Source organism: Watersipora subatra, chromosome 7, assembly GCF_963576615.1.
Source record: "Watersipora subatra chromosome 7, tzWatSuba1.1, whole genome shotgun sequence".
NCBI classification, from domain to species: domain Eukaryota; kingdom Metazoa; phylum Bryozoa; class Gymnolaemata; order Cheilostomatida; family Watersiporidae; genus Watersipora; species Watersipora subatra.
The window spans coordinates 29,554,374-29,569,261 of record NC_088714.1 but is presented as its reverse complement, the minus strand read 5'-3'; the positions used below and the strand labels follow the sequence as shown (position 1 = coordinate 29,569,261).

Sequence of the window (14,888 nt, the reverse complement as noted above, 5' to 3'; positions counted from 1 at the left end):
CTATTCTGTTACGGTCGAAACATCATCAGGACAAACATTGAATAGTTTATAAATTTAATAAAAGCCCTCCCAGTCCTGTACGACATTGATTGTTGGAAACCAACATTTGGAGCCAATCGTTGCGCAGCTTGACCATCTTGAGAATCGTAAATATTTAATATATATTAAGTATAAAAAACTTCTATAAAGTAAACTATATATAAAAATCGTAAAATATTACTGTTAAAAATACAATAATCATTTTTTCTTATGTCTTCTTGTAGTGTACAATCCGTAAAAGTGGGATCGGCCTAATGATAAAAGCGGAAGTTGTTTACGTCATTGCCTAGACAGCGCCATTTTGACTTACCTAAATTTATTAACAACTCTGAAGAAACTAATGGTTACGGAATTTTATTGGCAGCTTGTGAGCATGCTCACGTTATCGTTTGCTGGTGAATTGCTCGAGTGCGTTTAGGCACACACCAGCGATATCTCCGCGCTCCTTATGACCTTTAGACTCCTGATGAAGTTTCTTGGGAGTGTTGGTAGATTTTTTTAGTGTTGACTTAGTGTTGAATCCACAACCTCTTCTCTGGCAGTTATTCTTGCGATTATTCTAGTACCCAACAGCAGTCTGTAATCATGATATGGACAATTATTCATAGCAATTGGTAAGTGGTTGAGTGGTGCATTTGTTATAGTGTCATTTGTTATAGTGTCATTGTTATAGTGGCATTTGTTATATTTGTCATACCAAACATCATGGGTTCTAATCCCATGTGATGCAATCTCTTTTTCAACCATAAACTGTTGCTTCGGATGAGCACAGCTTTTAGTATAGTAAATACTAGTAGGGTGACAGTCGTGTGCGCCATGAGAGATAGTTGGGTGTAATAAGTATATGCACAATTATCCTGCAGTGTAGCAAGGTGATCGAGTGGCACAGATGGCAGCACGTCTGGCATCTAAACCGAATATTTGAATTTGATTCCTGTACTATTAGATGCCTAAAGCTCTTCCCATGGCTTAGGACAGACAGACAGACATGGCTCATATAATAAAGATTACACTAGTTAATACTTATATTGAAGAAGTTGGATGCATTGGTCCAATTATGATTCACTGTGACAAAAGTATGCGGGGAGTGCTCTTTCTAGTGCTGGCAACCTTTCAGACAGTCTCGATATCGTAGAGTTTTCAAATCTGTTTCATTCTTGTGGAGTCTGCTCTGCGTCATCTACTATTGCGAACAAATGGTATTTATTCTGCTGACCTGTCTCTATGTATGCAGGGGGGGGGGAGGGTCGATAGACACATGCTGGTTATGGTAAGTTTCTCTTCAGCTGAGGTTAGCACTGAGCTGCACTTCTAAAAACTATGTCCATATTTGAAAAGGCATGCACCGACAACTCCTGGAGTACAACTCCTCCATTTCTGAAGTACGTTATTTATGGCAAACGGTAGTTTAAAAAATGGAAAAAGGAAAACAATAGTTTTTTTTTAATACAATCACCGCTAATTGGTAGCAGTTAACTTTAATTAGTAAGTTAATTATCATGGCTTTGGGGTGGAAGACGATATCAGCTACTGATACGCTGTTAGATGTACTCATTGTAGTGATGAGCAATTTTATAGGTAAAAAATTTGACAGCAATGCTGATGTTGGGAATACAACCTCTTCCTTCTTTGACGTAATGGTTGCGATAATGCGAATAAATTTAGTTTGAGGAAGGAGTGTGTTTTATTTAACGTATGTGTGTGGGTATGTCTTATTTGGTAACAGTGCTCACCAGTGCTGTAGTTATATTTATATCTGTGCTGTTTTTTTACAACATCTTGCCGCAATACATTCGTTTCATAAGAGGAATGTACTCAATCTACCCTGTACACATCGTGATTAGAAGACTTCTCTGCACCAGTGTTTGTGAGTATTACAGATCTCTAAATAGATCCCAGATTAAAAACTCATGAAAACATCTTTTAAATTCAATTTTGAACCCAAATGAAGATATTATTTAGAGACTATTATAGGCTAAGTCTTTACAATAAGAAATCAGTTGTCAAAAATTGTTAAATAGTTCGGAGTTGGCACGAAAAAATCATAAAGATTGACTGAAATTGAGAAAATCCAATTTTTTGAAAAAATCGGGATTTTTGCTACTCTGAAATAGTTATAGGTAGCGGCTTAGCAGGCTTTAGTCATTGTTTGGTGTGTATTCAATAGAATCATGTGCCACTTGTCTGGACTCTCTAGATTATGCATATAGCTGCATAAATGTATTTTCCTTGGTATCATGAATAATCACTTTTAGCAACATTCAGGTATTAAAATAACCATGGAAATGCCACTCATCATTGAAAGCTAAAAAGCAAATGCTTATCCAAAAAAAGTGCAATAATCCACTCCAAAAGCTCACATACTGCCAACAAGTGGTTCTGGCAGCACGTGATTTTTAACGTTGAAGCGTTTTCACGGAAATCTAGTCTGCATTGTTGATTTATTGGAGGGCAAGATTCAAATTGGCGTGTTTTCCCTGCCATTACCTGTTGCCTGTTTGGGAATCTATTTTCAACTTGCTGTTGACAGTTTGGGAGCTCCAGATCAATTTTCGTCGGATTTGCATTATTCATACAACTTGGAAACTAAATGTGGTTCTAAATATTAAAGAGTACAGACACCTTGTGGTTTGAATTAGGTGGCTACCCCAGTTGTTATAACAGAGATAGTGTGTTGGCTTGCCAAATCTCACCTTCTACTGCAACAAGGAAAGTGCAATATTTTTTTGCAAGAGTTGCAGAGCAGTTGGGAAAGTGTGAATCATTGTGAAATTACTCTAGTGTAAACGTTTCTTGTGTAACTCTAAACTTGCCAGAGACTTGTCATTCTCCTCCTGCATGTCTTCAAATTGTCCAGTTTGTGGCACTACATCATTCAAGACCGGCAAGATATCGGATGTTGTAGGAATCCTTGAGTGTATTTGACTAAATTATCAACACGTATCTTTGTTCCATCACTCAGTTGTGCAAGAGGAAATGGACTTGGCTAAACAAAGACATGATAGAGATTTGAAACGGATACAGAGATTAACGTCATGCATTTCTGTAAAATGAACATATTTCACAACATAGTCACTTGATTGTTTGTTACATTGTCAACAACTTTTTGATTATAGCTTTCTTAAAAGTTTACTTGCAATAAAATTCACATTACAGTTATTTAGTATCAAAAGATTCACCATGTTTTACTCTGTTGTGTTGCAGGTGCCAAATATGTGGAAATGTGATAAAAAGTTCTTAAAAGCTCAAAAACGAAAAGCCGCCGTAGATTGGAATCTCTTTATTTCGATGAAGTAGTCATGAAATTTGGTTATTGTCTTGTCACGCGATGTTCTCACATGAATTGAAAGGCCAATAAAAAGCTCAATATAAAACTTATCGTAGTACTAGTTTATGGCAAACACTTCGGGTTTCACCGAAGACCCCGTATCAAATATAGATGTTCGCTACTTTACAGTTTTGTTTCGGTTTGGTCTAATCGGCAAGTCGTAATCTGACCATGTGACCCAATACTTCGCAAATAATTTCTGCAGCACTTTTTAATTATCACAAGTGACCAACAGGCTCGTCATGATTATCAGACAATGATATGTACTCCTTCAAGCTAAGGCTAAAAAATTAAATGAATTTTTACTGTAAGTTATAAGATATCACTGCTAAAAATGACAGCATTACGATGACGATAAAATAGACCCGTAAGAACAATAGACATGGTTTTATTGAATGTGTGGAGTATATTTGTGAAAATATTTCGACGAATAAGGTTGCATGAAAGTGTAAACAGAAACCATCTCTCACAACCACGTCAGAATCCAACTACTAGAATCCAGACTACGGTGGTCTCGTGTGGCCGTGATTTTCTGTTCGTTTTTGAGATTTCAAGAGCTTGTAATCACATTTCCACATATTTGGCACTTACAACACAACAGAGTAAGACATGGTGAACCTTTTGATACCAAATAACTGTAATGTGAATTTTGTTGCAAGTCAACCTTTAAGAATATCAACAAACTAAGTACCTACTTTAGACAATATTGGTTGGGTGCCGTCAAACTGTGTCGACATTGGCCTAATTCCCTGCTTTGAAGATTAATTCATACATGCTTTTTAGTTTCTAACTTTGCTCTCTTCTGGTTGGTCACGTTGAACACTCCCCCTGCAAGACATCTAGTAATGAAGGTTTTGGTTTTAGAAAATAATCATTTTAAAAATTTTAGTTGCTTCACAATTTAAGATCACCAGCATGAGATGATGCTTCTTGCCCTTCCTTATGGTTTGACACATTTAAAATGTCTGCCAATTTTGTGAGCCACAACTTGTTTCAAATTCCTGAATTGTCTGAAAATAACGTTGAAAATTAGGCATTTACTAGTATCACGCGTATCCATATATTTCAGTTATAGCTTGCGCGTTAAGGGCTTGAGATATGAATTAAATTTTCATTCCTGTCTATCTCGGTTAATTTATTTGCCAATGTTGCTATTTGAATATTTCTTGAGAAGTTGTCTCAGCTTCCTAAACTGTTAAAATTCGGCAGATTGTTATTCAAGCTGATAGGTAGTTGGACATATAAATTCAAGAGCTGACAACTTCTTGTAACATTCAATTCATCACCATCATTTCAAACCACCCCAAATTTGTATTGTTTTAACTGTGATTTCAGCCCTATCACAATGTTATGCGCAGGGGCAGGGTGTATTAATCCTAAATTCAGGTCTTCATCTAGTCTCTTCTTGGCACACAGTAAGAAAGTTCTCATGTCATTTCATGTCACCTCAATTGAGTTATAGGAGTTATCTTCTGTAGGACTGCAATGCGAGAAGGACCAGATGATATGGGCGCGACAGCTACAGTAGAAATAGACACAGAGCTTGGAGCCGATGCCCAGACGGTATATGAGCGCACACTGGCCATCAACAAAGAGCTGAAGGACAAAGAAGATGATAAGGTGGAAAAATATCTACGTTGCGCGTATTTTTCCACAATGTTTTAAAGGAATGAGTTTTATCTTTAAATGCGTAATAGTAAAGAGGGAGAGATAACTCGTTTCATTGATGATTAGCCATCAGTGAGTGATTTTAGTTATAAACTTGCATTGAGTTCACAAATATGACTTAGGAGTTAATTGAAATCATATTGTTGGGAACCAAGGCAATCTGATCAAACAGCATGAGATTGCCATATATGAACTGACTTGATGTAGTTGAAGGGAGATGCATTTCAAAGTATTACTAACAGTCAAATTGACAGTTACAGCATAAATCTAAAGGTGTAATAAGGGTAGTAATGAAATTTTGAGTTTTGCTTTTTTTAGTCGGTCCTTAAGAGCACTTTGGATTCCCTACTCATAGTCAGGAAGGGGCTGTAAGTGACACCCCCTTCAAAAAAGGTTCTATCAATGATGAGGGTGCATGATTAGCATTCGATTAGTTTTTTGTGCATCCATAGATTTGGAGTTATTCTCTCCATGCTACTTTCAACGATAGTGTAACTGACACTGTAAATATGCTATTGATGAGCTATTAACTATTCCAATAAAATATTGTTAGTCTAAACCAGATGCTAAAGGCACGGTTTTCATTATTTTAACCGAAAAACATAAAATGTTAATAAAGATCGTGGTCTTTTAATGATAGATTGATCTCATGTCAACAGGCCTGTCCACCAGTTATCATGTACTATCATGTACTATCATGTACTATCATGTACTATCATGTACCCACTCTAGGCACAAAATACTGTAATTATCCTAAAAGTGAGCTGGGGAGATTGAACTACATTGTATACATGACATTAATGTTGAGTTTCTAAATTTTTAGCAGTAGATTTAGATCCGTCAACTGCCTGTATCAAACAGCAACTTTTAATGGTCACCGAGACAATTTGCGATTCACCTGGTTCAAACAAAGCATTTTCTAAATACTATTTTGATTCTGCTTATGACATTATAGACAAGATGGTGGCAATTAGTTATCAGAAACTGATCTGAAAGGTGAACAAAGAGTAGTCTGGCGGAAAAACTTCAGACAAATTCAAAGTTTTAGAGATTTGTCCAAGTACTAATAGCGATCTTGGACATATGCAACCTTTATTCTCAGATAAACTGCTTGAGGAAGATAATCTGTATCCTTGTTAATATTTATAAAGAGGAATTATTGGTTATACGAAACCGTATTTTGCATACAAGCTTATCTAGTCTGACTCATATGAAGAAGACAGTCAATCATTAATCTATCGACGCTGAATGAGTTATAAAAAATCTAATTTTTCTATTGTTTGGGATTCCTGGTTTTTATATTCATTAAATAGTCATCTAACTGGGTGTGACTGATTGTGAATAGGAGTCTAGGCTACTTCATATAATCTTACCAGGTTTCTACTTGTTTGTGTATGATTTCCTTTGAAGCTATGTGTATAAACATTAGCTGGTTATTAGCTGCTGCAGGCTCATACAGTCACTTAGTGCTCTTTCCGAGTAAAGGCTGCATGATAGGTGCACATGTACCATCCTGATTCCAATCGTATATCTTCCACATTCGCCATCTTGCTACATACTACCTTTAGTTATATATATTATTAGTTTATTAAATATATATAATTGGTTTAAAGAATAGTTTGTACTTAGCTTCTAGCTACTTTTAGTTGTAAAGATGCAGTCTTTCCTCTCATCCGGCTGATGAAAGTTGGCATCAGTGTAGCTGACATTAACTGAAAGCTATGAACCAAATCATTTTTTAAACTAATTATATATTTAAAATAATTATATATTAGCTCAAGACTTTGTGTTGAGCAATCTTTATTAGCTTTACTTAAGTAATTTTCCTTTAGATAATTATTTATTTCAGTTATATATATACCGTATATACACTGTATATATACTGTATCTATACACAGGGTATACATGTATATATTACTGAAGTAAGTATTTAATACACATTACAACAACTCAAACAAATTTACATGTATATATGTTTATTTTATTTCTGCAATAAAATAAATGGTCTACCTTGCAACATGAAATATCAATAATCTGGGTCGGGTTAGTGAAAATCATCAGATCAGTATTTGGGTACAAGGCATTTTTAGTTGAAGTCCTTGGATATTTGCAAAATTTTCAATTGACACATTTTCTAATTTGCATAGCTTTTGCATGTAATATTTTATAAGGTGTGTTATAAATCATACTAATCAGTCTTAGTTGGTCCCATGTAAGATTTAATACCTTTGCTGCAGGTCTACCGAGGAATGGCTGGCTACCAGCAATATATTGAAAAGAAAGACACGATATATGGTAATGCTGCCAGCGGATTCAACAGAAAAGGTATATACTGTTATAGCTGTTGATTGACACTTGCACTGTAGTATATTCAATGATCACTCCCAAACACTTGTCAACACTGGCATATTGTAGCAGGCTTCCCTCTACAGCTAGACTCTCAGTAAACTTTAACTCGGGTGGGGGGAGTGTGAGAGGGTGAAACTGGTTTAAATTGTAAGAATGCTTTTTCTGGCATTTACTATAATAGTAATGAGTTTGTAGTTTGTTGGGCTTGACATAGTCAGGAGAAGACAAAACCTTTTATGTTCTCTTTGGATGAGTAACAAATATTAAAACAATAAGCACACATAGGTTTAATGATGTTGTATATTTCTCACTACAGGTTAGATTCTTTTAGCAAGGAATATGATTTAATAGCCGTAGTTTTTGAGTCAGAAATGGTTTCTGAAATGGACCTAAAGTCTAAGATAGACCTAAAGCCTAAGATAGACCTAATATCTAAGATAAATCTAATATATAAGATAGACCTAATATCTAAGATAGACCTAATATCTAAGGTAAACCTATTATCTAAGGTAGACCTATTATCTAAGGTAGACCTAATATCTAAGGTAGACCTATTATCTAAGGTAGACTTATTATCTAAGATAGATCTAATATCTAAGATAGACCTAATATTTAAGGTAAACCTATTATCTAAGGTAGACCTATTATCTAAGGTAGACCTAATGTCTAAGGTAGACCTATTATCTAAGGTAGACTTATTATCTAAGATAGATCTAATATCTAAGATAGACCTAATATCTAAGGTAGACCTATTATCTAAGGTAGACCTAATATCTAAGATAGACCTAATATTTAAGATAGACATAATATCTAAGATAGATCTGTTCTTGACTGCTCTTTCTATCCCCTAATACAGCCATAAGAACAGAGAATTTGTTAGGAGATATGCCATGTAGCTGAATTTTTTGTTTTGGTTCTTCACAATCAGCTTGGATTGATAAGGTCGCTTTGTAGGTGGCGAGGGTTTTTGCGGAGGAGCGCTAATCAATCTCTGACAGACAAGCGCATTTCCAGTTGATTTATGAAGCTGTTAATCATGTCCTTGAGATCTTAGAATGTTTAATGCTCCTGTATGTTCACTCAGCGCCGGAGCACCGGCGTTAATTATAATCTTCTACAAGTCCAGCTGGCTCAGCCCATTTCTGCACACTAATTAGTGCTAAGCGTCTCTAATCTGCTAGATTTTTAAAATATTCTAGTCGTTTGCTCATAAAATTATATAAATTGGCTGGTTTTTAGAATATTTTCGTGTTCACTTGTTATTGCTTTAAGATGTGGCATGTTTATAGGTTTCGCGGACTGTGGTTTAATTTCTGTTGATAAATGTGACAGCGTTATGGAACTATACTTTTGCTCGATCTGGTACAATTCGTGTTTCTTGTGTGATACTCCAAGATTTCATGGAGCTCGCTTGTTTGGATGAACGCGTAAGACAGCCATTTCATTGTACAAGCTCAAACGTCGTTGTTATCTGGTTCCTTTTGGAGTAAACCAGATTGGTATTAGTCACTGAGTGTGCCATGCGATTAGTGCTAGCCACTGATTGGGTACCATACGAAAGGAATAAATTTCAGGAACGCTCCTGAAACGAGCTGCATTTTTGTTTGCCTATGAGCTTCACTCCACTAATAGACTACTCCATATTATATAAAAATCTAGTACTCTTGCTAGTCCATTCACTGTGAGAGATTGTCATGAGTAATGAGTATATGGAGAATTACCTTATGCAGTGGTACGGCGACCGAGCGGTAGCGTGCTTGCCGTTGAATCGGACACTCTGGGTGTGATTCCCGTGCGAGGCAATCTTTTTTTCTAACGCTCTTAGCATTGCTTCGGACATGCGGATGGGCACTGCTCTTATTATAGTAAAGATGGTATATTGCTGTTCTTCAGTCGAGAAGACAGTTTTACCGACGATGCATGTCATTCTCATTTGTAATCATGATCAAAAGACTGAATATTTATGAGCTAGTAGAAATAGCAAAAATAACAACATTGTTACGATAGAAAACAAACTAAAGTGTACCCACTCGCACCATGTAAAATTGATAATATGAATGTCTGTCCTTCACAAAGCCGACTATTTTTTTATTAGTAGTACACTGCTAATAAGATTTTCCAAATCATAGGTCTGCCAAGTTGACAATTCATTTGTAATAACAAAAATACAAAGACTCAAATTGTTTGTGTGTCACCTGAATGTAGTCAACGTTTGTTTGTGCGTTTACGATTCGCAATTAAGTTTGATTGATGAGGTGAAAGTCTTTGTTTGGAAGATTTGTTTGCTTTTTTCACATTATCAGCAAGAAAAAAGTTGAAGTTACAAAGACCTTTTAACATCATGTATTCATCTCATGGTGAAACTAGGGTAGAGTGTCGCCTTGATGTGGTCTTGGTTCCTCAGCTAGCAGTTATTTTGTGAACAGGGCCGATGCGTGCACCAGCCCACCTTCGAGCTACAGTCAGGTGGGACTATCAGCCAGACGTTTGTAAGGACTACAAGGAGACAGGCTTCTGCGGATTTGGTGATTCGTGTAAGTTCATGCATGACCGTGGAGACTACAAACACGGCTGGCAGCTGGAGAGGGAAGAAGCTAATGGTTTAGAGGTTTGCACATTTTTTGTTTACTATTGCTGAGTCATCACTACATCAGCTAGGAGTGATGGCTCAGGTCAAAGGTCATGATTGACTTCTTGCTACTTCATTTTGACACTGTTTCCTTGACGATTAATCCGAAAGTTTGTGTCATCCTCGAGATAAAAATGTTAAAAACCCGCAAGTCAAAGAGTTTTGTTGCTTGTCCAAGATGAAAATGACACTGTTGAATGATGCGCAAGGAAATACCGCTCAAGCTATTCCAATTTAAACATTTTCTTCGTTTTAGTTGTTCCTATTTCGATTTAACCCTTTTGGCTGGGGAAACGACCAAAATGTCGTTTATCGGTTCCATGGGGAAACAACTTTTGCCGCTTTCGGTAGACGTTTATAAAGCTGTCGCCTAGTAACAATAAACAAAAGATATAAACGCTAGTAAATCTTAATTATTATTGACAAGATATTAGTCGATAAATTAAAATATGAAATGATTATCTGGGAGGCGTTGCTTTGTGCTAAAAGCTAAAAAAATACAAATTGGCGACTCCTTTAAAAAGTTGGAAAATCAGTCAACATGCAGCTCGACGTTCAAAACAAAAAATATTAATTTATTTGATCCCGCGATTGTTTGTGATCTTTTGTCTGATCAGTATAATAGTAATAATTCAGATGATGGTAGGATGTAAACTGTGAAGACTTTGAATATACGGAGAAAAGTGATGGTTATGGTAGCTCGGACGATGCTACTGGCGTTGGCTACGCTGTGGCTTTGGACTCTGCCGAAAGAAATGCTTCCAAGTATTTCATACTTGGACAATTGTACATAGTCGTAGGTCTTTGTAGCAGTACATATGTAAATGAATGTTTATGTACAAAAGATTTTGTTAATAGAAATAAATTTTAGTTTGAGCTATGTATGTTCATAGAATACCGAGTTTATTGAATTAAAAAATAATTTCACAATTTTTGGTTGTTTTTGCGGGGCTTTTACCCAGCCAAAGGGTTAAGCAGTTCTGAGTGGGGCCAGTGTAACCTCTGGCATAGAAATCTTTATCCTCTAACAACGCGCCTCAATTAATCCGCAGCATGCGGATGTTCATTGATAAACTTGTCGAGCAGTAACTCAATGTGCGCACAACTCCAAATCTGCATCATTCGCACAACAGTAACATAGTGTGATAAGGTTGCATAGGTTTTTTGAGACGTTCCTTTAACTGTTGCCGCATTTTTTCTTTAGTCTCACAGCTAGCAAACCTTTCTGTGACTTTGTAAGCCTAGCCATTATTTCTCGCTGCTATCCCCTTTTTGCCGATGGCTATGTTCCATATTATCTGAGGGTTTTGTTTGCTGAATGTTTTTGGCTAGTTTATAGTGAAAACATTTTTTATTAAGAACGGACTTGGTGTTACGTCTCACCTGTAACTCATCCGTTGTTGGCTAGTATGCCTTGAGTCAGTTAATTTGGCTACATATTTTATTACGGGATTTAAACAAAGACATGTTGGATGAATGTCATGACTAATTCATTCAGTTTGCTCGACACGCCCGTCTTTAGTGAGATCAAGTGTTTTTGCCGGAATTTTATTACATACGCATTAATTGTCTTTCCGAAAAATTGGCAAAATTGTGAAGTGAGATGAATTGAAATATCATTTGAAGGTGTGGCTGCACACACCGACAAAATGGGTCGTTTTTGTAGCCAATGTATCACACACAAAAAAATATGTTGGTAGAGAGGAAGCCAGTGCATCTGTGTTAGACCAAAAGAGGTAATTCTCAGATAACGTGATTTCAGTTCCATTGTATTCATTTCCACCGCAAGCTAATTGTATCTGTTCCTAAAGATAATGAGACATGTGAAGGCTGTGGATCTAAGTAAAACTGCCCGTAAAACTAAAAATGTTTCTCCAGTTCACTTCATTTTAAGAACCTTTATTATTTTTGTGCTTGTCTATTTTCATCTTTAATGTAGTGACGCTTTCTTCCATGGTATCCTCAATATTGTATGCATTCGTGTTCATTGTGGTTTACGACATACTCACTGTATTTCGTGCTTTCTATGGTTTATTAACGTAGTGTGTTTTTTTTATATGCTAATTATTTCACTACAGTAAAACTCACAAGTTATTTGTACACTTTTTCGTTGTGTTCTAAATTCTGAGGAAAGGAAGCTGGGGGTACAAGCTGCTACAGTCTCCACCCTTACCTGCTTTATTAATTGAGTATTTGTAAGAATGTCAGTGCACTTTGTACACTATCTACCCTCTTGATATACAGTTTAGGGTATTAGATAATGTGAAAATTCTGTAAAAAGTTGTTCTTTAGTTGTGAAATGGATTAATAGTATTTCCAGTGTTAGTAAAACCAATTTTGATATCTTAATAGTTTGCCTTTTGAAGTTTCCATAATGAATTATGGTTAAAAAGCCAGTACAGACTATTTTATTTCAGAGTATATTCAGGTTGATTAAATTTGCATCACCTGTGTGTAATCTCCAATGCCTGTATTATTACAGCGTCACACTTTTCAAGTAGTCTATGGACATACCAATCTCCTTGTAATCCGATTTTTGGGTTTCTCTACCTCATCGTAAAAGATCAACTTGTTTTACTTCTATAGCAAATAAATCAGTACAAAACATTCTGTTACTTTATTCTTCTCAATTGATATTGCTCTGGCCAGGTACAGGCAAAAGAGGCTCTATTTTAAATACTTAGTATATGTTTATTAGTTTATGTACAAATTCCATCAAAACAACTCACACAGTGTCTGCCAGCTTCTGACAAAGATTTCAGCTTTTTTGTAGCCAGTTCTATTGTTTTTTGTGAGAAATCATTTTTGCGCCATGTCAAAATCTATTCCTATGATGCTATACTGCATTGTGACTAACTGCTAGCGGACACGTACTCCTGCGTTCCATCAGCTGATCGCAATCAAAGCTCAACAGTTTGTTTATGTTAAGAATTCCACGCATTGTCCTCTGCGATTATGAAAGCTTTGTTTAGATATCTTCATCCCAGGCACTCGCAGCATCTCCGGGTAACACCTAGTGGGACATTCCTACTTACTGACTCGTATTTCTTTAAGCATTCACTGGCTTCCGATCATAAGATCCCGGAGTGAATAATCTCGATTGTCACAGTAGTGTTGATATTGTACATAGTTGCTGTTGTATGATGTAACATGGTGTATGACACAACAGCGATCTCATTTGACTTACATAAGTTGTTACAAGAAAAAAGGGCTACAGTTGCAACTTGAAGCAAATAAATAGTTTGACATATAGTTTAAAATACCTTTCTCTGCTAAAAGAACCAGATATTAGGTAGATTGTTGAAGCAGCTAGTACGGATAGTTTCAAAATAATTGTTATACGTCGTGTGCGATTTGTTCATATCGTGCAAGTAAAGTGTGTTGAAATGTTTTCGGGAAATGCATAACAGAAATGAGTTGAAAACCTGTAACCGTCATGTAAAAAAGGAGGACACAAACCATGAAAATTCTCCAAAACCTTTAATTGATGTAATATAAACAATTAGCATAGTCACTAATTTAAAAAACTAAAAAAATCACAACTCATAAACTTTAACACGCTCTATTGTAAATATTAGGTGCTGGTCTATAACCCTTAGCTTCTTTCCTATCCTATCATAGTTGTAATGTTCACTATTTGTTTCAGCTTTCGGAAGTTCGGTCTTTCAATCATTATTACAAACAAAAATTTTTGGTAAACTAAGGAGCAGCGAAACCCACCACCTTTTTTCCTCAAGTGGAGTCGTTCACTAGTGGTACACCTATTCAGACACAATCAGATGACATCTCTCATCGATAAGTTTTAGAAAAAGGTTTTGTTTCATATGGCGTACTTAGTGGCTCGCTCTCGAGTAGGCTGTGTAACATGCAGACTGTCGAACATATTGTATAATTGCACAGCCCGCTTTTCCATGGCTTTGTTTACAAATGATTTATTGATCATGAGCCAATTGAATTAGTCATACGAGTGTGTTTGCAAAACATTTTCATTTCCATATTTCACTGCAGGACATAGTTCATTCACAGATTGCTTATCGCATGCGATGCCCTTATCTGGTCTCACGAGGAATATAAAATGTTGGTTTACGAAATTCTGTCGTAAGGTGTAAACATTTAGCATATTTGCTATATAATATATAACATTTGTAATATAATATATCTGTAATGAATAACATGTATGTAATATAACATATTTGGCATATCTAACATATATATGTGATATAGCATATTTGTAATATATATAACGTATATGTAATACATGTTATTACTGTTATTATTATTCTGTTATTTAGAGAGCATCTTTTACCCAAATATGGATGGTTTGGTCAAGACATTTAGATGTTTCTATTCTATGTCAATTCTAGGTTATGCACCGGTGATCCAGTATTCCAACTGAATGCTACAACAGTTTTTTTATTGTTCTTCACAGACCTGTTAAAATCCTGCATGAAGGACGTCATAGATATATACTATTATGCTTTTTTTATAAATGTACAAATTTCACAGACCTTATGGTACATAACTGCAAACTCCTGAAAAGCAAACATGAAAAACGAAGTAATTTTGACCCATGCTGTTGTTATTTGTGAGAATAAAGGTTATTTTATTGTTTCCTCGTGGTTTTGACTTATCTCGGAAGGTGAAAGGCTCAAGTGTCTCAACACACAGCGAAAATTTACTGTTAAAAAGTTCTATATGACTCTCAAAGCTTGCTTAAAAGTCAAGTATGGCCCCATCACATGTAAGATTTTTATAATTGTCACCTCAGTCAGAGATCTGAAAATATATTTGTCAAACAAAGCCTAATCTTTATAGTTTTAAGCCAGCACATAACATGTAGGTGCATTACGACACTATCCTGTTGTATGTATAACT

General features: G+C 35.8%; 1 protein-coding gene across 2 annotated transcripts in view; it reads left to right on the top strand.

Moving 5' to 3' along the window:
- LOC137399575 (E3 ubiquitin-protein ligase RNF113A-like) overlaps window positions 1-14,888 on the top strand; it is a 35,169-nt gene that overhangs the window by 4,526 nt on the left and 15,755 nt on the right. For both annotated transcript variants that reach the window (XM_068085755.1, XM_068085754.1), the window contains exons 3-5: window positions 4,846-4,987; window positions 7,273-7,360; window positions 9,811-9,992. In XM_068085755.1, the coding sequence (XP_067941856.1) occupies window positions 4,846-4,987; window positions 7,273-7,360; window positions 9,811-9,992 (412 nt within the window). The remainder of the gene's footprint in view (window positions 1-4,845; window positions 4,988-7,272; window positions 7,361-9,810; window positions 9,993-14,888) is intronic.